This window comes from Hippoglossus hippoglossus, chromosome 9 (genome assembly GCF_009819705.1).
Source record: "Hippoglossus hippoglossus isolate fHipHip1 chromosome 9, fHipHip1.pri, whole genome shotgun sequence".
In the NCBI taxonomy this organism is placed as follows: domain Eukaryota; kingdom Metazoa; phylum Chordata; class Actinopteri; order Pleuronectiformes; family Pleuronectidae; genus Hippoglossus; species Hippoglossus hippoglossus.
Window position 1 is genome coordinate 7715753 of NC_047159.1, and position 24903 is coordinate 7740655.

Here is a 24903-nt window from a genome sequence, read left to right on the forward strand (position 1 = left end):
TGAAGGTAACGGTCTTTGTGTTAAAGACAGTGGTGGAGGCACAGCCAGATGAATCTCTTTGGGGGCCTCAAGGCAAAGCGGTCGGGCCCCTGCTGCCTCCAAGTCTTCATCAAGTAGCAGGAAATCATCGGGATCATAAAACAAGTTGTATTCAATGTTGAATAAAAAGTCTTCAGAATTCTCAGATTTTACTTTGTTATTTCTGCAGAAACCCTCATTACAGCCATGTCAAGGTCGAGCGATTTCTTACTTTATAGAATGTTAGGCACCATCATTTTAAACATAACCATGTTAAAATGAACTCTTGATCTCTGAAGTAACTAGTAATTAGAGATAGTCACACAAATAGATTGGAGTGGAACGTAGAATATTTTAAAATGTGGAAACTCTCAAAGTACAAGATGTCAGACTTTTACATAACATAATAATAATGTGTGTACTTAAGATGGTTTCTTGTACTTAAAGTCTTACACAAGCTGTTACCATGGCGCCTCTTCTGTTCCTCTGTCAACTGGAACTGCTCTGATTCCCTGTATTAACTAAATAAACATTAAAACCAGTGTAAAAATAAATTGTATGGACAGAAAACAATGAGCTCTGATTAGGTTTATTGGTCAGGGAGGAGTTCTCTGTCACACACTGTCATTCAGCACACAACCATGGCCAAGGTCTGTCGCACACATACAGATGCACATAAAAAAGGATGATATTGTCACACTGCCATTAAACCCCTGAGTATAAATGGATTCAGGCCACTTCAGAACAGGGACATTTTACACGTGTTGCAGACAAATGTCACATGATCTTAGAAAACAGAGGACACTCGTGCAGAAAAACAATCTGAGGTATTAGCCATGAAATACTGCACATGTTGCAGGTCACTGGTTTGTTTGTATTTGGACGGTTACAGATTTGTGTTTGGAGTGAGCGCAGAGACCGAAGTCTTTCTTGTACTTGGGTTATCAGTTTAGAGACCAGACAGGATGTAGTTGGTTGCCATGGCGAGGATGGGGGCTCCCGTCGGGACCCCGGGGAAAGGACCACTGGATCCGGCGATGTCAACGTGGGAATAGGGCAGAGGAGTGTTCGAGTCCACACCAAACTGTGGAGAAAAGTCAGGATTGATAGAAGTTAATGACTGTTCTTCTTCCATGTTACATTTATAAGTAAATATATAAGTGTGAGCACCTTGTCGAGCCCGGAGGCCATGATGAGGAAGGCTGCCGGGGTCTGATGTCCTCGAGGTGTAGCGGAGGACGGCAGGTTGTTGCATTGCAGGATGTCCTCATATTCAGACTGGCCCTTGTGGAAGTCGTAGTCCTCTCGTCTGATGCTGGACATCTCGAACACGTCGCCCAACTTCTCTCCAGCTGCACGAAGACAGAACAAAGACCAGGGGTTAGCTCGTGAAATATGAGGCTATGACGCTGATTGTGCTGCAGGGGATTCAGTAAAGCATTTGATACAGTCACAATTGCGACATCTGATGGACAACTGTGGTATTGCATGTGTAAAGAGGCATTAAATCCAAGAACATGATTTTATGGTGCGAGTCTCGCTGCTGTGGTCAAACTGCTTCGAGTTGAAACCAAGAGAGTTTGAAGAACTGATTTAAAAATATTTAGTTCCCAAACTCAAACATGAACTTTCACACTCACCTTTCTGCCACTGAGCAGCGGTCCCACTGCGATGGGCCGGTCCGTTATCCATGATGATCTACAATGACAAATTCTAAATTGAACTCAACGCATGTTTTCTACATTCAAATGATTAATGTTGAAATATCAACTTATGTGTAAATCACAGCTTTGTCCATGTATCAACACAACTCACGGAGTAGTTGGGCCCCATGGCTCTGATGGCGTGACCCGTCAGAGTGGCGATAGTAAAGAGCTGAGGAGAAGTCTCGCGAACCGCCTGCAGGAACACAGCACATGATCAGAAGGAGAAGAAGAAATCCGGTCTTGATCACTGGTTTGAAATTATCTTTGCTTGTGACATGAGTTCAGTGGATCTGATGACTTGAAAAAGATGAAACAACACTGATACAAATATGGAGAAGGAGACTTTCAGGATGAATCAAAGTTTGACTGAAAAGCTTTGAAAGTTGGAGGTGGGAGGTTTCAGTTGTGTTTCCATACTGAGAAGTAGCTGAGTAAAATGTTGGTAAACTTAACGTTAAATGTTCGTGTTGACAGTGAACCTCAGTGTTTACTTCTCACTTACAGTTAAACTTCATTTACTGATTCTCACCAAATAGGGCTGAGAATTATTGTACAATGTTATAAATCAATATTTGAGCAAAAACCTATGGAACATAATTTAAATTTGAAATGGATTATTTTTGTAAGACTTCTTTAAATACACTGGACATGTCTGTGTTACAAGGGGTTATATTTATTTTGTTTCTCAAAATATTTAATAGAATTCATCATGTTTGTGTGTGTGTGTGTGTGTGCAGTTATCTCTACGAGTATTTCATGTGCTATGTACATAATCCCTCAAGAATCTAAGTCAGACGTGTAGTTTACGTGGTCACTGGATATTGTTGTGACTGTTTGTCATAGAAATATTTTTCTATAAAAGACAAAAGGACTACAAGTCCAGGAAATAGCACTGAGTGTAGAAACTAGTTGAGAAGTAATTATACTGAGATGTTCTGACCTTCTCCTTCATCTCACAGAGCAGGTCGACCATCACCATACGACCCTCAGCGTCCGTGTTTCCCACTCTCACCCTACGACCCGCACGGGAAACCACCAGTTCATCAGCCACATAGCAGTCTGAGAAAAGACACACACACACACACACACACAGTCAGTCACCTGAGGGAGAAAGAGCTACAACACAGATCTCACTGAGCGATGTAAAACCAGGAACATGAGTAATGAGCTGGTTAGACTGACCTGAACCCACACTGTTCCTCACCATGGCCATCGAGCCGATAACCTTCAGATGTTTAGGCTTCAGCTTCGCTAAGATCTGGAGAGAAAGACAGAAATAAATAATCCTTACGATTTGTAAGTTAAAGAAAATCTATAAACACAACACTGAGTCTACATCAGCCTCTATCTGGAACTAAATATCACTTAACGTTTCCCGAACAAGAAGGAAATGATGTTCTCTGGTCAACATGACTCAGCAGCTTCCAGGTCTGAGCCACTGGGAGCTGATTCCTGACTCAGTGAGGTTTTGTTACTGAGCTCATTTACCTGGAAGAAGCCGGCAACAGCAGCAGCTCCACACTTGTCCCTGTGCATCCCAGCCATGAAGCCACCGGCCTTGATGTCAGCTCCTCCAGTGTCGTAGGTGATGCCCTGGAAACGCCACAATAAGAAACAGCGCTCGGTTTAATTAGCCAGTCAGTGACATGTAGGTACAGTACATGGTATTTATTAACAAAAACATAACCAATTAAACAGAGATTGTCCCTTAAATTCCTCGCTGATTAAAGGGCTTTAACTGAATTATAATCTGCTGATTTTTCGAATGACCTTGTCAGGGTCCGAGCAGGAAGATCAGAGAGCCGCAGATAGTTTCTACTTCCCAAATAAAAGGGCCAATAAAAGGTTAACTAACCAAACGAGCCTCCGGTAACAAGTGAAGACAAGTTAACAGCACCAAAACAACTGCCCCTCAACTGACACACCAGCGTTCCTTCAATGTTTGTGTGACATGTCGCTCTCACCTTTCCCACCAACATGAGTGTCTTCTGGATGGGTCCCTCTCCACAGTACTGCAGCTTGATCACTCTGCCCTGGTGACGGGGGACACCTGGAAGAGGAGGATGCTATGAACAAGTATGCAAAACATTCACAGTCCTGGAAATCAGTGTCCAGAGCCACGTTAATATGTGACGAGAACAGAACATGCTCTCGTACTGCTGGCACAGCGGTTGACGGCAGCCAGACAGGGATACTCCTTCTCCAGAACCTTCAGGTCGCTCACCACTTCCACCTGAAGGGGAATAAACACATCACACACTTTAAACAGTCGATTTAAGTGTCACTGAAGAAACAAACTGTCCTGGACGGAGACAGGGATTTAACATTTTCCTGGTTCCTGGGAAGAAAAACAGGGGATTCTGTCGGCACATGTGCTGGAATATCTCCTACCTTCACGGGGCTGTCTTTGAAGAGCTCCTGGACGTAATCGGCCACGCGAGGGGCGGCCATGCGCTCGGGGTCGGAGCCACCGATGTCGCGACATGCCAACCTGAGGAGTGGAAAACAGGCCGGCAGGTGAGTGAGCAGTGGGTGATAAAGTCTCAGCAGGAAATGAGATGAAGGGTGTGACTCACCTCCCGCTCTCCAGGGCATCAGCCAACTGCACCAGCCTCCGGCCCTCAGTCTCATCTGAAGCCCACAGGCCCAGGACACACACCTTGCAGTCGGAGGATTTCACATTCCCCTCCCTCACTTCAAGAGGCTGTTTGTAGAGAAGACACAAGATGCTTTCACACATGCAGATTGTGTTGAGTTTTACAATATTTCACGCCTATGCTCAGATTTCACTTTCCTGGGAACTGTGATAATTGCTCAACAGAAATAAAAGAATTTGCTTTTTACACCTGGAGAAATTGTCAGTGGTAAACATCTGGTGCTTTGCCTCAAGTGTGGACCTTGAATAAAACATGTAACAAGTCTTCTCCAGCCGATTGTGTTTCATCTTAAATAATCTCCATTCCAACACCACATGTTGTCAAACGCCTGCAGTGAGAGGTTCACAAGGGATTGTGCACTCGAAGCAGAGATAAAGTTCTGTGCTGCTATTTACTTATCGGACTCAAGACAGTTTTTGAAATGGTCAAAGTTGAAGGGGCAGAGGCCGAGATATGAATAAACTGATCAATGGCCAAATTGTTCAAACTCCAGACCACAGAGGACATTACACAACTGTTGCACTGACTCAGCAGAACTTCTCGTGACAGGGAAACAAAACATTCATCAGTTCAATTTACCCAAAGTGTCCCTTGTAATCGCATCAACCAAGGACCGTAAAGTGCCAAGTGTGAACAGAATCTTTTCTCACCATGTACAGACCATGAAGGGCCCCGAGTGCAGCCACCAGGGTGCTGTTCTTATAGTCCTTGTGTGGCGGGCAAACCAGCAGGGGGCGCTGCATGCCAGCTTTTAAGGCCCTGGAAGGAAACACAGATGAGTGAAACGGCAAAGAAACCTGGAGTTTAATCCCAGTTCTGTTCTTCAGCGACCATCGACTGACCGTTTGATGCCGTTGACGGCTGCATCACTGAAGCGCCTGACATCATCGTAGTCGCGGTTTACCGGGCCGGTGCTGGCAAACACCAGCCGCTTACCAGGGAGACCAGGGACCTTGAGGATGACCACCTCCTCCCCCAGACCGCTGTCCACCTGGAAGCATAACAACACCATAAAGGAAATTAGCACAAACTCTACCACCTCTACTTCTGAGAACTGGAAGCAAAGCAGTGCTGAGAGAATAAAAGTGTCTCCATCTTTGTTTACAGTTGAATCTTTTACTGTAGTGTTCCCAAACCTTTACAGCTTATTTTCCCTTTATGTGAATCAGTGTCTGGTTGTCACTGGTTGTACAGTGTCTGGTTGTACAGTGTCTGGTTGTCACTGGTTGTACAGTGTCTGGTTGTCACTGGTTGTACAGTGTCTGGTTGTACAGTGTCTGGTTGTCACTGGTTGTACAGTGTCTGGTTGTACAGTGTCTGGTTGTCACTGGTTGTACAGTGTCTGGTTGTCACTGGTTGTACAGTGTCTGGTTGTACAGTGTCTGGTTGTCACTGGTTGTACAGTGTCTGGTTGTCACTGGTTGTACAGTGTCTGGTTGTCACTGGTTGTACAGTGTCTGGTTGTACAGTGTATGACCCACTGAGGCCTGAACAGGCGAAATTACTGAAAACATATCCTGTTGTGTAGATAAGTGTTTTTATCTTTTTACTATCAAGGTCCATTTCTTTTTTTACAACATCCTTCGAGGGCTATAAAATATTATTGAACATTAATCACACAGTTCTCTAATGTGACAGCTGGAACTGCTTCTCTTTAGCAAAGTGTCTGCTGTCCGATGGTAGTGATGATGATGATGATGATACTATTTGCAGCAGTTTTTCAGGTTTGGGTCAGTGAGTCTTCACACACAGTGTAAAGATCGTCTCACAGCAGCGAGTTGTCCCAACACTACAAAACTTAACTGTATAACATCGTCTTTGTCAGAGTACGATCTGGTGAAAAATCCTCGTCGGGCACTTAACTCTTCTGAAGAGTGTTAACTTATCCAAGAGCATATGTCCGGACATGGATCCAGTTTAGCTGCATGTTTTCAGCTGTAATGATTTTTCATCTCTGTGACGCAGAGTCACAGAGATGAAAAGTCCACTCTGATTCTCTGCACTGGATCGTGGACAAAGAATCTTTTATCCATTTCTCTTGGAAAGCACCATGTTCCATAAGTGACACTGAGTGTGACGTGTCAGCCAGAGGAGACCCCCCCCCCCCCCGAGGGGAACATGTTAGTCCACTAGTTGATGTTATTTGCTTTTATCTTAGGCTGAATCAAACTCTCTTACCCACCCCTGCTGTAGTGGGACATCTGAATCTAGCCCGAGTTAGCCGAGTTAACCCAAATCTACTGATTTGACTCAATTCTGAACTTTGATCTTAATTTCTGAAGACTAATTCTTCACATTTAGTTTGATGAAACACTCACTAAATAAAATTTATTTTTCATCCACCAACAGCAGCCAATTTACATCACATCTCCTTATTATTAACATTGATGTGTGACGTATTTGATGCATAACATTTGCAGCAAATTTATATATTTTCACAAAGACAAGGCTCCGATACACAGATAAATCCTGGGGTTTTAAAAAGGTATTTGGGAGTATTTAATCTATTCAGAAAGGATTTTGTGTCATGTTTATGATATTCTTGGTAGTGCCATTACAAGCAGTGATGTGTGTATTATATGGAGTGTGTGTCAGAGCGTAAAAGACAACGTAGTTTTTCTGGAGGTTGCTGGGCTGCAGGAGGTAGAAGAGGAGACACTTACAGAGCTGTAGTCCTGCAGAGGAGCTTTCAGACACTCGAGCTCCGAGGGCAACGTGTCATGGCTCTGCGTCACCAAGACGACGCCGTCAAAACTAGAAAGAAGGGAACACCATCATCTCACACAGCTGCACGTTAGGATGCATTGCTTGCTCTCGCAGACAAAGAGGAAACGCATGCTTACTTCTGGTTTTTGAGGTCGGTGGTCCATTCAACAGGCTGGACGCTGGAGAGAGAGAGAGAGAGAGAGACACAGAGAACAAGTCAAGTCATTTCCTCATATGCAACGTCAGCATTGTTTGATAAGCTATCTCAGACAGAACGGTGCAGTTAGACATTATAATGCAGGTTCATGCTCAGAGTGGAAACCTGCCAGACCTTTGAGATCTGCTTCAATGTGAGAGGGCAAAAGGTTCATTTCTTTTCTCACTGCAGGATAAGTCAAGACTTTGTACAGAGTGTGCTCTTTACATAGAGCAACTGACACATGCTGCAGTTGGTGTTAATTCGAAGAGTAAATAGCAAATGAAGTCCGTTTAACAGGTTTTCTAACACTTTGTTAATTATTCTGACATCACACGTCAGCGGCTGAGAAAACAATGAGCAGAGGAGAATAAAAGTGAAATGAAAGCAAAATAGAAATGAGAGTGGAGGCACTTTTATCAGAAACTTGATCCACCTCTGTTGCAATATCACATCAAATATACTTTTATTGTCCCCATGGGGACACTGTCCCGGGGCCAAAGTGCTACAGCAGCTGCACAACAGCACATTGTGCAAACAGACAACAAAGAAAGAACAGCACAAAGGACATATCCTGTAATAACAATGCAGGATGTGGGTGAGATGAACACCAGAGAGCAAAATGTGACAAAGTGCAAAGGTCAGTGAGATGTTTCCTCGTTGAGTCGTGTGACAGACGCGGGGGATGAATGAGATCATGTGACTGAATAACACACATGAAGCCCAATCAGTTAAATGACATGAATAAATCAAACACAAAGAGAAACCGTCTCTGAGGCTCCGAGGCCGCTGCTGTGATGTCATCCCTGCGTGAAGCTGCAGGTTGAAAGAAGCAGAAAGTGCGAACAGGGAGTTTAAAGACACAAGACGGAGGTTGTTCTCACCGGGTGCACATCGTGATCCTCCTTCTCCTCCGGTGTCTGCAGGGGAAAGAGGCGGATTACAGCCGGTGACCGGGGATCCTGCTCCGGTTGATCACATGACACGTTCTGTCCCACTCGTGCTGCCTTCACGGCCCCCGCCTGGCTCGTGATTACCAACACCCAAAGCGTAAAAGTCAGATTTGAGGGTCTTTGTTGTGTATAATAACATCAGGTGATGAGTGGTGTAGAGCAACAAAGTACATTTATGCAAGTAATGTAGTTGGTTATAGTTTTGAAGTATTTGTATCATACATTTGGTTAAATTTCATGTTTTTCTTTCTCTCTAAACCACTAAGTTTAACAAGCACTCTTCCCTCCACGACTCGGTAATATCAAATTTAAGATTGTGCAAATGATATAGATGACTGTGGATTTGTTTAAGATTTCTATGAGTTGTTGGTTGTTTCATCAATGCTTCTCACATGGTTTCATTATAAATCCCAATTTGAGTCCCAAGAGGTCAGAAATATCAAGTTATTCTCTTAATTCAAGGGTTAGAAGCAAATAGAAAACATGAATGTAAATGTGAGTAGCACAACTATTGCTTTTCATCTTTTCTATCCCATTAAAGAGATCCCATAAGACCATTCTGCCCAAAAACAGCCAGGGGACATTACAAAAGTGCCAAAAAAAAACCAACATTTCCAACACTGCAGACAACACCATGTGTGGCTAAATTATTTTTCAGATAGTAAAATTAAAAGTGTCACAAATTGTGGAACTGAGTGATCGAGTTTGCTAAATTCCCATTGTATTTGAAGGCGCCTTCGAGGATGAATATGGTAGTTGTAGTTTCTTAAACTGATAAAAAAAAACTGAAACCAGCATCGAGATGAATATATCAGCAAATTATAAATTGTTTAACATAACATTAATAAAACAAATAATAAAAACGCTTTGACATTAGTCACGTTTGTTGGATTTGTCTCGCCTCTGATTGGTCGGACCTCGTGGACTACAAACACAGACCGGAAGCAGGTAGAAGTGGTGTTTTGTGTGCAGGAGCGGAGAGGTGAGTACGTCCGGCTGAGTCCAGAGGGCAAGAAACTAAAAGCTCATTTGTTTTGACTCGTTCGACAGAAACTTAGTCTAATTCTAACGTGTTGAATAACCGAGGGAAAACAGTGAAGTGTGAGTTCAGCAGGAAGTAAAGTGTCGAGTCAGCTGATGAGGTGTTTGTTGAGGCTCGTCAGCACCAGAGAGTGAACACAGCTCGGGACACATTCACACACAGATACAAGGATCTCAGACCTAAGTCATCAGATCTCTAATGTAATGAGTTCAGGGTCCTGGCGTCCACAGAGCTAAATGAATCTGATCTCACCTGAATGTGTCTCCTGTGACCACGTGATCAGGTCTCACCCCCCCCTGCTCTGTATGTAAATAAACACACGTCACCTCTGTCCTACAGGCCAGTGTGTAGATCTGTAAACTCATTGAGAAGTTCACAGTCCCAGCTGTCCTCCTGTCATCGGATCACTCAGGACCGAGCGGGATCAAAGGGGTCAGGTGAGGATCTGTCCTTTGATCAGCCCTCAGGGTTTTTCAGAAACAGGCCACAGATCCACATTATTCTCCAAACAAGAATACAACCTTTACTTTTACAACTGAAATCAAATCACTTCATCTTTGAGTCCAAAGAGACAACTGATCAAAAGATGAAGAAATTCCCTCAAGTCGGTGCAGAGGACGTAAACACCGTGACTTTGATCTTTGTCCACAGAAATCAAATCAGTAAACCAGTGAGTCCAAGTGAAGATTTGTACTAAATTTGAAGAAATTCCCTCAAGAACTTCCTGAGATAACGCGCTCACATGAATGGGACGGACCCTGAAAACACATGATATCTCAGATTAGAGTAATTTTTTATTAGAGTGGTTTTTGCATTAACTTATATTTACTACCAAGGGTTTTATAAGTTGTTGTTGCAGGTGTGTTCATGTGTCAGACCTGTTCTCACACACGGGTGATTGTACTTTGTGTCTCAGACTTAATGACACAAAGGAGACTTTACTTATTTTGGCCGCTTCCTCTCAACAAACTGGTTTGTGAAATAAAGAAGTTCACATTCTGATCATTTCTTTCTTACTAGTCTTTGTGATTTTATTTCTGTTGTGACACTTAAGGTCATTGCACTTCCCAACAGGACCAATGCATTCATAAGAAGTTAATATTAAACAAAACTGTAATCGCTGAATCTCTTGTTGATAATCGATCTCTAGTCCGTCAAGGGTAAATTGATTCTGACTCCAGCAAATTAAATGCTGCTTTTTTCTCTGACTTTTTGGATAAAACATGTAATCTTTCAATTTCTGTCTGCCTATTATTTATTGACATCTGACAAGATTACTTAATTGATACTGGGGAGAAAAAAAACGATCAACCATTAAAATCTCATTAGCCTGTTGTTTGATTTCTATCTTCTCTCTGCTTGTCTGTCGTTATCCATTTGTTTGCCTCGACACTTTCATTTCTCTTTTCCTCAACAGATGAGACTTCCTCTTTGCTCCTTTTGCATCTCCAGAAGTTTGCTCTCTCAGAGGCAAGCGACAAACGTACAGAGGCGAAGCTTGAGCGGTGCGGCCATGCGCCTGGTGCAGTTTCATCGCCGTGGTGACGGAGGGGGCATCCGAGTGGGAGTGGAGCAGGGTGAGGGGCTCGGTGTGGTGGATCTGAAGGCGTTTGACCCCTCCATGCCCTCGACAATGAGGGAGCTGCTGGAGCTGGGGGACAAGGGTCTGGAGTGTGCACAGAGGTGTCAGACACACACTCACATTCAGTCATATTCGGGGAAACATGTTCTAATACGCCAACATTTATAAAGGATGTTATAAACTCTTGATTTTTATCTTCTGTCCCAGATCAACATGCTCCCTCTGACCCATCTTCTCCCTCCTCAGAGCTCTGGCGTCTGGTCAGTGTGTGTTGGAGCGATCAGGCATCCGTCTGCTCTCTCCCGTGTTGGCCCCGGAGAAGGTGGTGTGTGTGGGCATGAATTACCTCGACCACTGCCTGGAGCAGAACGCCCCGGTCCCCAAAGAACCCATCATCTTCAGCAAGTTCCCCAGCGCCATCACAGGGCCGTACGATGACATTACACTGCCCTCAGAGAGCCAGGTGAGAGCAAGTGAAGACTCAAGATTCGAGACTTTATTGTCATGTGCAAGGAAGCGAACAAATGTGTTTGAAGATGTTTTTAAACTATGTCTGATGTTTAAACGCCTCCACGCTCGTACCGGTCGTGACAGGAAGCATCATGTTTATGGGATGATGCAGTAATTTACATTTTTATCTCACATACTGCAGAAGAAAATGAGCAAAGACGTGTGTTTGCGTGTCTTGGATGGTAAAACTAAAAATACCTAGTAATACTTAGTCTCACCAGTAGTTCTGCAGCTGTGAGCAGAACCTTGAATTTCCTTTCAACATTGCATCGAGGGAAAATAATGTGCAACAGCTCAAACATCAAGCACATTGTGTTTTTCTTTTTTGTGAGCACACTTCAAACTGCAATCCTGCGTATGCTGAATGTGTAGTTTGGATCAATTTTGTTTTGATGCTGTATTTGCTTCATCTTGGCCTTTTTGTGGGATTGAAGGAGGTGGACTGGGAGGTGGAGATGGCCTTTGTGATTGGACGCAGAGGAAAACACATCAAGGTGAGTATCACCTCTGACGTCCACGATGCTTTGATCTGGTGGAACATCTTTCAGAGCCGTGATTCAGACTCCATTTCCGCTCCTCTTGTTGTGCAGGAGGAAGACGCTCTCTCCTATGTGGCCGGCTTCACTGTGGCCAATGACGTCAGCGCGCGTGACTGGCAGATGAAGCGCAACGGGAAGCAGTGGCTGCTGGGAAAAACCTTCGACAGCTTCTGTCCACTTGGCCCGGCCTTGGTAACCACCGACTCTGTAAAAGGTGAGGGAACGGGAGGCCGGAGCAGGGAGAGCGAGGGAGGAAGGGGAAATGAAAGTGTGATGAATAAGTTATCTGTGATTTGGATCTCAGTCAAGCTGTGACTGGAGCAGCAGGGACGCAACTAGTGTGCGATAACAGTGAAAATCAGTCAGAATGGATTTCGTGGGTTAAATACATGTTGGTTCTCATATTCAACTCATCACTTTAACAACTGCAGAGTGTTTGATTTATAATTTGCGAGTTTCTAAGAAGCAACATTAATGTGACAATTTCCCAACACGCTGAGCTTTATGTGTAAAATCAAGAAAACTGGAAGGAAAACCTCATCATGAACAGGACGTCTGAGAAGTGTCTCTCCCTGAAGAATTCCTTTAGAACGCAGTGCACGGAGTCGGGGCTAAGAAACGCCCATGAGCAGTCATATGTATATATATTAATAAATGTCATGATGTAGAGACGTCCAAGCGATGGCACTCTATGTAAGCATTGGCCCTGCAAGGTCTGATGGTTTAATAACACTAGGTGTCGTTATGAGCCATGTTAAACCCATGGAATGTACTTTTATTTAATAAATTGGGAATAAATGTGATATTAAAAGCAACATTAATGCGTTTCCTCAAAGAAAAGTCATTAAGTTTGAACCTCAAAAATAATAAATAAGTGTTCAGTATCTCTATTAGCACAAGAGTATGAGGTACAATGAGAGAAAATGATGAAAGTGGTGCTACAGAATTAATCCCTGTACAAAATTTCAATTGCTCAAAATTATTTAACACTATGAATATCAAATAATCAATTTAACTTTGTTAAAATAAGATTATTGCAGGTTTTCTATTGCAGAATGTTTGTAATGTTCTTCCGTGACTGGGAAACAAACGTTGCTGTCCATGGTTTAGTGTGTAACTATTTCCATTTACCTTCTTGAGGAGTTGTCATGAGAAATCGAGATATAAAGTGAGGATCAGCTGTCCTGTTGTTTTGTACCCCCCCCCCCCCCCCCCCCCCCTCCCTCCTCCAGATCCTCACAGCTTGGCTGTGCGCTGCCTGGTTAACGGAGACACAGTCCAGAGCAGCAACACAGACCAGATGATCTTTAAGACGGAACAGCTGGTGGCCTGGGTCTCAAAGTGAGTCCACGATCTGTTTGGTGTCTGCACATGAGGACCTCAGACACATCACATGTTCTCAGTAATAAATAACATAATATAGAACTTTCTGCCACTGTAACGTGAGCTGAGTTTCCTTTAACAAACATCCTCACCCAACACACAGGTGACAGCGTTTTAATAAGCGCCAGGATCATTTGAGAAAGTTACTGTTAATTTGATCTAAATGAGCATAAAAATGACGCTGTATGTTCGAAAGAAACAACTCCCCAGCAGCTACAAATGTCCAGTCACTGAGTTTGAAGCTACAGCATCTGTCTCCTCCCTGCTCCTGAATCTGAATCTCCATTTTATTTTCCTGCATCAGATTCGTGACATTAACTCCAGGAGATGTGTTTCTGACGGGCACTCCTCCAGGCGTGGGCGTTTTCAGGACACCACCCGTCTTTCTCAAGGTGACGTCATGTGTGAAACTACGGCTGGGCGACAAAACGATGTCAATAATTATCACAATATCAGTAAAAATATAACAAAAGTTCAATATATATCGATGCAAATCAAGTGTTTGTCATTCTCTGCTCATAAAGAAGAGTTGAAAAACACAACCTTCACTCAGGAGCAAAAATCTGTCTTTATTACAGACATTTATCATAATAAACATCAGTGTCCATGATATTATTTTTGGCCATAATGTTGAGTCTAAGTGAAAATATGTAGAACTGGTTTGCTGTTTGTCTGCAGCTCCAGCTTTACTTTTCAATGACTGCTGCTGGTGCAGAGATGAAAGGACTGTGTTTTGCCTGTAGCAGTATTTTAGTTGACTTTAGGAAAAATCGTGTGTGTTCCAAGTGTTGAACGTTTTTTTTCTTTCAGAGCGGAGACGTGGTGGAGTGTCAGATTGACCAGCTGGGCTCTATAATCAACAAAGTCGTCTAAACTCTGAGCCGCTGAAAACACCAGCAGCACTTGAAGAACTGCCAGCTGTTACATAAACCCAATAAACCCAATACACTTCTAATCGCTAGCTTTTCACAATGAATGACTATTTCCAGTGGTGAACTTTCTCAGCCTGATTCTGTGAATGTGTAAAATTGTGTGTATTTCTGACGCTACACTGTGAGGAAGGAAACATCTTCATTGAGCAATTACATGACTCAATATGGTGTTTGCAGCCAAACCCCAGTTCTGAGTCATAGTGACAGTCGTCAGCAGCCGTAAAATTACCCCGTTAGCGGCCACCCACTCGTGCTCCACAGCAGAGACAATGAGCCTCTCGACGCATTCCCATATGTGGGCAATATTTCTAATTATCTTTGATAGTATGATAAATCACATTAGGAAACCTTTCTACGCTCTTTTAGGATTCATGAATATTTTTTCTCATAATGTAAAGCAGTTTTCTCGTGACAGTGGAAATTCAATCAAATAGGAAATATACTGTCCTCCGTTGCCTGAGAGAAAATTCTATACAATTACTTTGACTAATGGAGCTGCTGTCTTCAGTGGAATTTTTTTCCACTGACAGATGAGCTTTAATTTAGTCACGACCGAACAGCCCTTTACATTACCCTTTACAACCATGAGGGGACGTGTTGAACCTGGTAGTTACGTTTGACCACCGAGTCACTCAATGATGTGAAGAATTATTATATTCAAAATGAGGGTTTACGTCACACGTGGACACAAAAGCTCGGTATCGACGACGAACCCCCCCCCCCCCCCCCCCCGAGCTCCAGGCTCCTCCACAACTCACCCTATGGATTCTTTCTTTGTAAATGTGAAAACAAAATGAATATATTTAATCTTCAAAATAGTGAAGTTGTTTATGATTTTGATGATTTAGTTTGTATCATAAAAAAATAAAATTACTTTCAATTAAAAAAAAAAAAACTTGTGCAGATGCTTTAACTGGAATATTATAGAAATCCACTCGGGTGACTTATGTACACTCACACAGTTTAATGAAACAGTCATCGACTATGAACCCTTCTGTATAGTTTCTTAGTTCAGTTTTCCATCAAGCCATTCAAGTGTTGATTTCACTGGATGGTCATTTTAAAGGGTCTAATTTGTGGTGCTATTCAACTGTACTGCTTCATAATGAGAGGAGACTAAACTTTTAATCCACCATAACAGAACAAAATATCAGAAACACATTTCAATATAATGCAGAAGTAGTTCAACAGCACCACAAAACAATATAACCCTGTGGGTACATTCATAAACTAACCTGAATGTATATACGTATCGATAAATGTATCGAGACGTTGAAAGTACATACAAAATTCAACACTGGGTGGCAGTAGAGATTCACAGCCTTTGTGCTCTGTTTCACAGCCACTGAGATTCTTCACTGTACAAACTATTGGCTGTGAACTCAAAATCATTAACACCTGAAAGAGGAAGCTATGTCCTGTTCAAAGAGACTTATTGATTTGTATCTGTGTCTTGGAGTCAAAAGGTGGATGTGGAATAGACCCACTCCAGAGGTTTGAGTCAGCACAGAGATCTGCATGCAGGACAGGAGCCACTCAGAAGGATGAGCTGCCTGGAAGAAATGAGATCTTCAGGAAGGGGAATTAAATGTTTTCCTCTAAAATGCTTCACCTTAATTACAAGAAACTCACTCTCTCGCAAGTGTTGAATTTAAAATGAAACACAGATTTATTTTAAAGGATCCATCTGTCAAACACTTGAAAATCAGAACTAAAACATTTTCCACATGTAACAAACATAACGTCAGCAGCCTTAATTACAACGTAAACATGGAACACAAGCTGCACTGAGCATCATCATCCTACGACGAGTCCTCACATCTGATTGCAGGGACTTCATAATCCCCGTCTCCTGTGGCTTTATGCTAATGCTATCACTAAAGATAAACTTAAAATCAAATTCTCATCACTGACAAATCAAAATGCAATTAACCTAAAGGCTCGGGCGTCCCGGCTCGGCACACATCTTCCTTCTTGTAACACTGAACATAAGTTTCTCTGATACTAACACAGGATGAGGTCACACTCTACAACAAAGAGTCGTGTTGAGGCCGCGAGTCCGACTGCTCAGTTAAGCACATTAATTGTAGAGGTACTGTTTGATGAAGCGCTGCAGTTTCTGCCTGTTTTCTGACGACTGGAACAAAGGACTGACGCCCAGGAAGACGCCATCCTTCTGACGCTCCTCCGAAAGGACCTGAGGTGAACATACACAAACAGTCAGGACACTTGCAAACACTGTGCTTTTTATTCAGTCACCTTTGTTTGGACAGTGTGAGCACGCAGCTTTCCTTATCTTTAGCGAAGTACCCTTTGTACAAGGCCAAATAAAAAACACTGAGGTAATAAAAGAGATAAAAAAAGACCTTTCCAAACAAGAACAAATCAAAAAAGACAATAAAGATATAACATAATTAATACTAAATCACTTCATTCATTCTTTATTTTAAGAGTGCATCATTACAAACAAATTTCCCTTTTTTTCCAAATTTTCCATTGTGATTAGAATTGTAAATCATCTGTCAAATCCTAAACACTAACGAGATAACAGCCATTTCGGATAATAGCCTTAATAAGAAAGTTAATAAGTACCTCATGAGATCTTTGCAGATATGTGGGTTAATGCTGCTCTATTTTTAAAGACAGTGATTCCCAACCCGCAGACTGATAGCGACTGATGGGTGCAGACACTGCCTACTTCACAAAGTTGAAAGGCAGAGTGGCAAAATGCTTTTGTGCCGAAACACTTATTTAAATATTTATGAATAAAAAAAGTTCTGATTTATGAGAGAACTTCTCCAATTTTCTTAGAACGACAGGTGACATTTCTCTTCACTGCTTTTTAAGTTGGTGCCAATCGGCGAGGTCGCCCTTGCCGGTTGCTAAGTCGGTGCAGACAGCGATAACAGGTGCACATATCTCCGCAAGACAAACCATTTGGTGCCTCCTTTCTTTCTTTGTTTTCCGTTCAGGTCACCTCACAACCCACAGAAAGAAATATTTATTTAACCTTACTTGTATAACGCCAGCCAAGAATCTGTCCTCTGTCTGAAATGCATTACTTGGGTACACATGCATTTTCTGAAAAATACTCAATATTATAACTCACTGAGGTGATTTGTTGGGCATATTCATCTGTTACAACTAATCATATTTTATAAGCTATTTATATTATTTTGATGATCAAATACTTTGTTGAAAATTATTTTCATATAAGTAACTTTGAACGATAGTTGTCAAATTAACATAGTGAAGTAAAAAGCACAATATTTGATTCGGAAATGTAGTGATGTTAAAATGTAAAGTAGCATAAATACATGCTAGTAAAACTTGTACAAAAGTACACCGCTGAGCCCAGTTACGTTTATATTTAGAGAATTTAGAGACTTAATCCCACATAGTATAACTACATTTGCTAAATGTCGATAACAGACAATAAATGTTTTATGTTTCAAATGTTTTTAAATCTAGTTCCACCGCACTTGAAAAGTGTCATTGGGGGGGAAGTAAAATAGATAAAGATGTTAATAATGGGATTATAGGTCTTTAACATACACTGTATATAAAGATGGAAGACATGAGTGCTCCCCAAAAGTGAAGCCAAAGCGTCATGATTGCCACCTAGTGTTTGGCTGCAGTATAGGTCAGAAATCCTGCCTCATCCATGTTAATGGATGGGTCATGGATCAAACTAAAAATGCATTTTTCTCAAAGATGATTTCTGTCGTCTCAGGTAGTTCTTATCACCCTGATGTTTGTTCAAGTCTTCATGTTTCATATAAGTTGGGTTTTAAATAGTTATTAATGCTTTAAGAGGTGAAAAGTCATCATTTACAGCTGAGACTGACTCCTGATTGGTCAAGCTTGCGTACCGACAGGTCCTCGCTACAGCGGCTCTGTCCCCTGATCGCTACAGCACAGAGTCGTGCTTCAAATATGCAAGATGGCAGCGTTCATATCATCTACCTTCAATTCTGGGTAGAGAGAAAAAGTGTAGACGCGTTCTTGATCTTTATATAAAGTCTATGGTACAAATAATACCTGTGTTCTGTTTATAAGACATGAATATGAAATGTCGATCACACTGCCACAGTTAAGACACCTTGACTTGTCTGTGCTACTCTTCCAATTTCTGGTTTTAAATTACTTGCGTCCTTGGCCCAGTGACTCCAGTTCAGATTGACATTTCCGCCACAAATATGATTGGATATGGATCAAGTCAGGCTGAGTGTTGCATTAAAATCAGGTTGTATTCCTGCTGACGTTAAGAATATTGTTGAAAAATGCTGCCAGCAATTGACTGATCGTTTGCCATTTTGGGGGTTTGGGTTTTATTCACATTCATCCGGAAACAGATTAATGTTTGAGCTCAACTTTTTAGGAGTTGGAATTCGCCTAAACTTTCAGTCCTGAGTCGATACGGACTAATTCTATACAGACTAACATATTTAGACACACACAGACTCACACACACATTCATATTGAGGCTGTCACTCACCCCCAGGTCTATTAGTGTTCTAACTGCAGTGTGTACACCCTCCTCTGAGCAGCTCTCTGTGAGATAGGACACAAAGGCACACATGAATCAAAAGAACAGACAGATATCCAATATAGAAGAACCAGGTTGAGATAACAGAACAAAGCCATTTCCAGCAGGACTGATGGGATTTTTTTCACTGTGTATTATTGAAGGGTGTCATTTGGGTGGTTTCTGATTGTCTTATGTGTTTTTTAAAGAAGAAGAAGAAGAAGAAGAATGAGAAGAAGAATAACAAGAAGAAGAAGAGGAGTTTTTGATGCGAGTGGGGGAATCTCTGGGCGTTTCTCCAGCAGTCTCTGCTGATTTGTTACAACACACGGAATCAGTGGGACGAGGCAAGTTTACAAGCTTTTATAGATCTTTGTGTTTGTGTGTGTGTATTAGTGTGTGTGTGTCTGGAGGAGTTCACCATAGTGCTGTTTATTCTTCTTTGCCGTGTCACACAGATGAGAGTGTATCTGAGCCACAAACTCTGTTTCTACATCAGGAAATACATGAATATAGAGGCAATTATTCTGGACAACCGGCACAGTTATTATATGGAGTATTCATGGTTCAGCAACATGCTGATATACTGTATATTTAAGGCTGGTGAGTGGTTAACAGGTCAGTACAAATGGCACAGGGTGAAACATAGACACACAGAGATATTTTATTTTTTAAGAAACAGATATCTTGTATAAAAGATGAACACTGTCCTGTAAACACACTGTACCTGGCAGAGGTGAGTCTATGAGGTCCAGTCCTGTTGTGGTCCAACACAGCGCCCTCAGATGTCCAGCCAGCATACTGCAGAGGAAGAAGAGCATTTCTGGACAGAGGCTTGGCTGACTTATCTAGGGAAAGTGGACAGGGAAGAAGCTGATCATTAGAATGAGCCATTATGTCCATATAGTTTATACTGGACAATTCTGTCATAAAGAAACCTTTCCTCTGTTTGAAGGGTTCAGAAGCTGGAAATCTATTCCTGCTCTGAGTTCATGTATTCAGACATTTACCATAAAACCTGAGCTCACAGTTGCATTTGGTCGTGAGGGAGGCCAAAAAACAGAGGTTTCATAGAAGCACTTTCTGAACAGTGAACAGTGTGGATGGGGCCATTATAATTTTGTTACATGGGAATATACTCTATAAGAGCGGAGGTTAGCAGCTGCTCCTGTAGAATTGCCCTGTATTACTTGGTCCATTATGAAATTATACATCTCTCAAGGGATGGTCGCCCATACCAGTACAGCATACAGAACAGTCTGCAGCAGATGTTATAGTTTCTCAGTGCTATCTACACACATATAAAAAAAAATGTATCAGGCCAATTCTTATTTATCTTACTGTAATCCTTACAAATACAGTGATATCTGACATCCAATTTTTCAACGAGCAGTGGGCATTTAGTCGATTGAGCCTAATTTGATTCGTCTTCAAACAAATAACTGTGTGGATATAAACGGTTTAAAAGCATCAATACACAGTAGAACTTTAAAATCAAAATGGTTGTACGAGCAGGATAAACACATTATGACAAAAGGGCAAATACAGCAGCTACCAACAAGGCAAGAGAGGCTGCTGGGCATTGTAAATAACATAAAATAAGATAAAGTGCCTTTGGAAACACAAAGACACAAAACAAAAAGGAGTTTTAGAGTTCAGGTGTCTGAGCATAAATCTCCAAACTTTGAAGCTACACAAGACCAGGCTTCTTCTTGAGAAGTTAATACTATTGCAACTTAACATGAATCACTACCAACCTGCTTTGAGAGACCACCCCAAGTGAATTTATGCAGGCTAACAGATAACAGGCAGTAGAGGAGGAGGAGGAGGAGGTGAGAGAATATTTTATATTGTTTGGTAGGGAGTGTGTTCTGTCCTCATTCAGCACCTGAGCTGGGGGCAGCGGCACAGAGGCACTGGGAGAAGAAGAGTGAGTTGGTAAAAGAAAAAGAAAAAAGCGAGTAAAACTGTATAAACATAGGTGAGGCTCTTCCTCTGTAGACAAAGGTGAAGTTAAAGAAAGGATTTTATGCAGCACAAAGGTGGCATTGCTCTTTCTGGACTGGTAGATCAACTTGCTTGCAGCACAGGTTTGCATCAGAATTTATTTGGTTGTCTTCTGTGTAGTTTACTCCAGCCAGTTGCAGTGTTTGTTACATTTTAATGTCTGTAAGTAAAGGAGGATAGGCAGTGTGCATATCTCACCCCAATTGGATGGAGGTGAAGAACAGAAGCAGCATTCAGTGTAGTCCACACACTGAATATTTCAAGCTCTCACAAATTTTTAATAATGCAGCGTTTCAACTTGAGGGGTCAAAAAGACAATCTGCACACTTACACTCACATGATATGAAAGTGCTTCGGGCAAAAGCATAGGTCATAGGTCATGGTCATGTGTAATTGAACGCTGAGACAAGTTAAATGACTTCAATGTTTGCTTGAATTACGGCAGACAATTCAAAACAAGAAAGGTTTCATGACAATTGGTGCTTTGAATTAGTTTTTTGTTGCAACAAATACACTCAAATCAAACAGTTCTGTTAAACGTCGAGAACACAGTACGTTTGAGTGATAACATGTTACAATCAGTTCACAAAAAAAGCTCCTCATGATTTGATAACGGTGACTAATCCTTTTATTAGCGGTTCGATTAAAGTGTTTATCCAATCACGTCGCTGTGCTTTGATTGTTGCTCTTTGTTAAATGCGGTTCAAGTCTGACTTTGACTGTTATGACTCTTGAAGCTGTCACATTAATGTCACTTTGCAGCTTTATTGTGACAGATGCACGTGCACTTTGAGCTCTGCCTGTTTGGTCCCTTTGGAAGTTGGTTAGCTGTCTCGTGTTGCTTTGGAAAATCACATACAACAGTCATGACAGTTCCTCTTCTTTTAAAGCTGACAAATACCGCTAATACTGCTAATTGGTATTCAAGATACGGGACTCATTTGTGTAGGTGCTTTTGTGATGGAGATTTAGTTACTTCAAAGTTCCTTTTCATGTGGTGTGGCTAGTAATTTTCTACGTGCCTCATAAGCAGTCACTGAGGGTGCCATCTTTTGTGGGTCTGCCCCTTGTGGAGTGTTCTTCCTTCATGTAACCTCTGGTGCTTCTCTGAGGCATGTGAAGAAGCCTGAGGGGCTCAGCAGCGTTTTACCTTGTAGGAGCGCAGGTCCTGCTCATCACAGTCAGAGTCGCTTTGATAAGGGTCGTCAGAGGTGGTCCAGGTCAGAGTGCCCTCTTTCTTCCAGAAGTCACAGATGGGAACATCTCTGGGAATCTATACAGGATCGATGGTATGAAGAAAAAACTTGAATATAAACAAGTGCCTGCTGTGACCAGAGCATTTTGAACATTTTACTAGATCAATCTTGAGGCATTTATATTTTCAAAAACAGTAGTTTGTTATGTTTGAAAAAACAATGTTTGGACATTTAAAAAAAAAAGAAGAAGTTTTCTTACTTCTTCCATGATCAGGATGCCACAGCGTACCAGACTGTCAATGGCGTCCAGAGCAAAACTCTGGGATGACTGACAGGGCTGGAGAGAGAGAGACAGAGAGAGGACGGCTGAGCTCAATGGAGAAGACAGGTTTGAGGCACAAACAGCGTCAGTCTGTCCATCAAGCATCTAGAGGAGTGCAGAAACAGACAGCTGGCAGAGCGCATGAGGTGTGTAGTAGAGATGTAGCAGAGATCAGACGAGGAGAATGAGAGATGGCCGGCAGGGGGATGAGAGCAGGGGCAATATAAAGAATAGGGTGAGAAGCTTTGCTGCAAGCAGAAGAGACAAGAAAGAGCTGCTGCTGAAATAAAAGATGAGCAAACAGAGAAAGAAATGGTACTGCTGGCTCAGATTCAACCCTTGAAGTCAGTCTGATGGAGCATGTAAATAGACAACCACACACGCACGCACACACACACACACACAATCCAAAAGCTCTCTCTGCCTGAGATAGAGGCAGCAGAGCAGGATGAATGGCTGTTCAGCTCCATTTAACATCCACTGAATGAGATATACTGTGTGTGTGTGTGTGTGTGTGTGTGTGATGAAGTCAAACTCACTGGCATGAAGCCCGGAGGCAGGAGGTGGCAGAGCTGCAGGGCTCGCTCTGTCAGCTCAGACTGGCAGAGCACCACATCAAAGTCCGTGTCACCTCTGACCTCCGCACCGTCCACACCCTCATTCCTCACCCCGCTGCTGACGCCACTGACGGCCACCTCACACAGCATGGCAGACACCGCGCATGCTAAGGACAGAAACGCACGTAAACATCTGACCATTTGCTCTAATTCATAATGCACATGCTGTGAGAAAAGTGGGTCTATATTGAGCAAAATATTGTGTGATGTACGATTTCCGCCATAAGTTTATGTCTTTATTTATACTTTAAATCCCCCTTTATCCTACTTTGATGTGCTGGTGGGAAAGTCTTAACATCCTGATCATTCATGTCCATAAACAGAGCTGCCTTCACACCAAATTTTATCACAATGTAAAACCTGCAAGAAGAATACTGAACACAAATCCTGATGGGGTTGAGGCAAGTGTCCTCAAATCAGAGTTTATTTTATGGCAACTCATAGCTTCAATAGAACTGATTTAACTTGTTTGTATCACTCGACGTTAGCCCCCAGTCTACTGCAAAGAGGCTTTAAGCAGTAAAAAGCCCATTGCCCACCAGCTTCACTTCCAAAACCACTGAACAAACCGAACAAGGAATAATGAGTCACACGGAAGCAGACTAATTCCAAAAAAAGATTTCTGTTGATAAACAACAATGCTTTATTTTTAACTCAACTAGTGACGTACAAGTCTTTCTATGCTTTCACCCAAATCTGCCTGTTACCAGGTTGTCTAGAAACAAAACTGCATTTGACTGTGGTTTAGTCAAAAGATACAGTAGCTTTTTGCTTTAAGGATGAGTGAATATAATATATAGTGACGATTAAGGATCTAGGCGTCCCAACATCACATTACCATATATTACTCATATGTATTATGCTGTTCTCCAAAACCTTCTGCCAGACAAGACTGCCAAAATTGGGTGATTCTGAAAATCCCTTGATTAGATTCAGCACCAAAATTGTTCATTTTCTGCAATATCTGCATGTGGCAGCTACAGCGTGGTAAGGAAAAGATTGTGGTTATGGTAAATTAACGATGATTAGATTATAGTTAAGCTCAGATAACAAAAACACTTGGTTAAGGTTCAGAAACATCAACTGTAAAAAAACAAGCAAAAGTCAAATGCAGCTAACTCACTATACATGTATGACTCCAAACTCGGCATTTAATTTCTGCCTGGTTACATCTCAATGTTGCCACTGGACGTGAATATTGAGGTGCAGAATCATCCAATATGGACATAATTCCTGGAGAAACTGGTCTAGAGTTCCACATCCACTGAGTAGACTTTTATTTAACAGCTCCCACACAAAGACAAACTAATAAAACAGCCATAAATATTAAAATATGTTCCTCTTCCCTCACAGGAATGAGATTGCATTGGTATATATATGAAAACACAGGTATACTGGTTTGCAGAGATGACAATCCGACCTTTACATATAACCCTTTGGTGAGTGTGATTACAAGTCAGCTGTTAAATTGAATGGTTCTGAGGTATATGGCAACAGTTTATTAAGAGTCTGAAAAAAATACAGGTAATATCGCCCAAATCCAAAGTACGGATTGAATGATGAGTTTTCTGTTGTTAAAGGACTGGCAAGGTCCTCTGTGTTGTTTGCATATTTATCTTTTTGGAGCTTTTAATCAATAAAACAGGTTTGCAAATCATTAAAACTAATGTAACATGGAAAAGGGCTGGTTTTGGTTTTTTTTCTGAATCTTGCTGCTGAAGTATTGTATTCTCATATATTTTTGCTACCTGACTTCCACAGATGACTCTCCTGTTACAGGTGTAGAAATTCATTAATGAGGGTTTTGACAAGAATCTCTACATGTCACATTCGTTGACAAATGTGGAAATTTTGAAGAAAAGTACAAACAAGAAGTGACAGAACAAAGAGTTCAAACCAGCTGAAGGATTTCAGTGCCACTAATGATCTGTCATCACTTTTTTAAAAGTGGAAACAAAAATCTGTTGCGTGCACAGCACCTTGACATGGCTCAAAGTTTGGTCTTCCTT

At 41.9% G+C, this 24903-nt stretch overlaps 3 protein-coding genes across 8 annotated transcripts in view; 1 reads left to right on the top strand and 2 right to left on the bottom strand.

Annotated features, from left to right (window-relative positions):
- Window positions 1-590: 590 nt before the first annotated feature.
- On the bottom strand, window positions 591-8282 carry zgc:152830 (uncharacterized protein LOC767682 homolog). Its single transcript, XM_034596039.1, has 16 exons — window positions 8168-8282; window positions 7225-7266; window positions 7045-7135; window positions 5224-5372; window positions 5032-5140; window positions 4301-4428; window positions 4116-4215; window positions 3882-3957; window positions 3689-3774; window positions 3213-3317; window positions 2907-2982; window positions 2665-2783; window positions 1834-1917; window positions 1659-1716; window positions 1189-1370; window positions 591-1102 (listed from the first exon to the last, which is right to left on the bottom strand). Exons 1-16 carry the CDS (start codon window positions 8176-8178, stop codon window positions 968-970), a joined length of 1551 nt encoding a protein of 516 aa, XP_034451930.1. The 5' UTR covers window positions 8179-8282; the 3' UTR covers window positions 591-967.
- An 847-nt stretch (window positions 8283-9129) lies between these two features.
- fahd2a (fumarylacetoacetate hydrolase domain containing 2A) lies at window positions 9130-15114 on the top strand. Of its 3 annotated transcripts, none has more exons than XM_034596042.1 (8): window positions 9130-9218; window positions 10731-10961; window positions 11107-11323; window positions 11805-11864; window positions 11961-12123; window positions 13142-13250; window positions 13597-13684; window positions 14103-15114. In XM_034596042.1, exons 2-8 carry the CDS (start codon window positions 10792-10794, stop codon window positions 14163-14165), a joined length of 870 nt encoding a protein of 289 aa, XP_034451933.1. In that variant the 5' UTR covers window positions 9130-9218; window positions 10731-10791; the 3' UTR covers window positions 14166-15114. The 3 variants fall into 3 exon arrangements, with proteins under 3 accessions (XP_034451933.1, XP_034451932.1, XP_034451931.1); XM_034596041.1 differs by having other exon boundaries at window positions 9158-9218; window positions 10696-10961; XM_034596040.1 differs by lacking the exon at window positions 9130-9218 and adding an exon at window positions 10129-10250 and having other exon boundaries at window positions 10696-10961.
- A 216-nt stretch (window positions 15115-15330) lies between these two features.
- Window positions 15331-24903, bottom strand: part of gpat2 (glycerol-3-phosphate acyltransferase 2, mitochondrial) — an 86642-nt gene continuing 77069 nt past the window's right edge. For all 4 annotated transcript variants that reach the window (XM_034596033.1, XM_034596029.1, XM_034596031.1 and 1 more), the window contains 7 exons: window positions 22817-23001; window positions 22215-22292; window positions 21910-22032; window positions 19480-19600; window positions 19174-19242; window positions 18723-18778; window positions 15331-16421 (listed from right to left, as the gene is read on the bottom strand). In XM_034596033.1, the coding sequence (XP_034451924.1) occupies window positions 16305-16421; window positions 18723-18778; window positions 19174-19242; window positions 19480-19600; window positions 21910-22032; window positions 22215-22292; window positions 22817-23001 (749 nt within the window). In that variant the 3' untranslated portion in view covers window positions 15331-16304. The remainder of the gene's footprint in view (window positions 16422-18722; window positions 18779-19173; window positions 19243-19479; window positions 19601-21909; window positions 22033-22214; window positions 22293-22816; window positions 23002-24903) is intronic.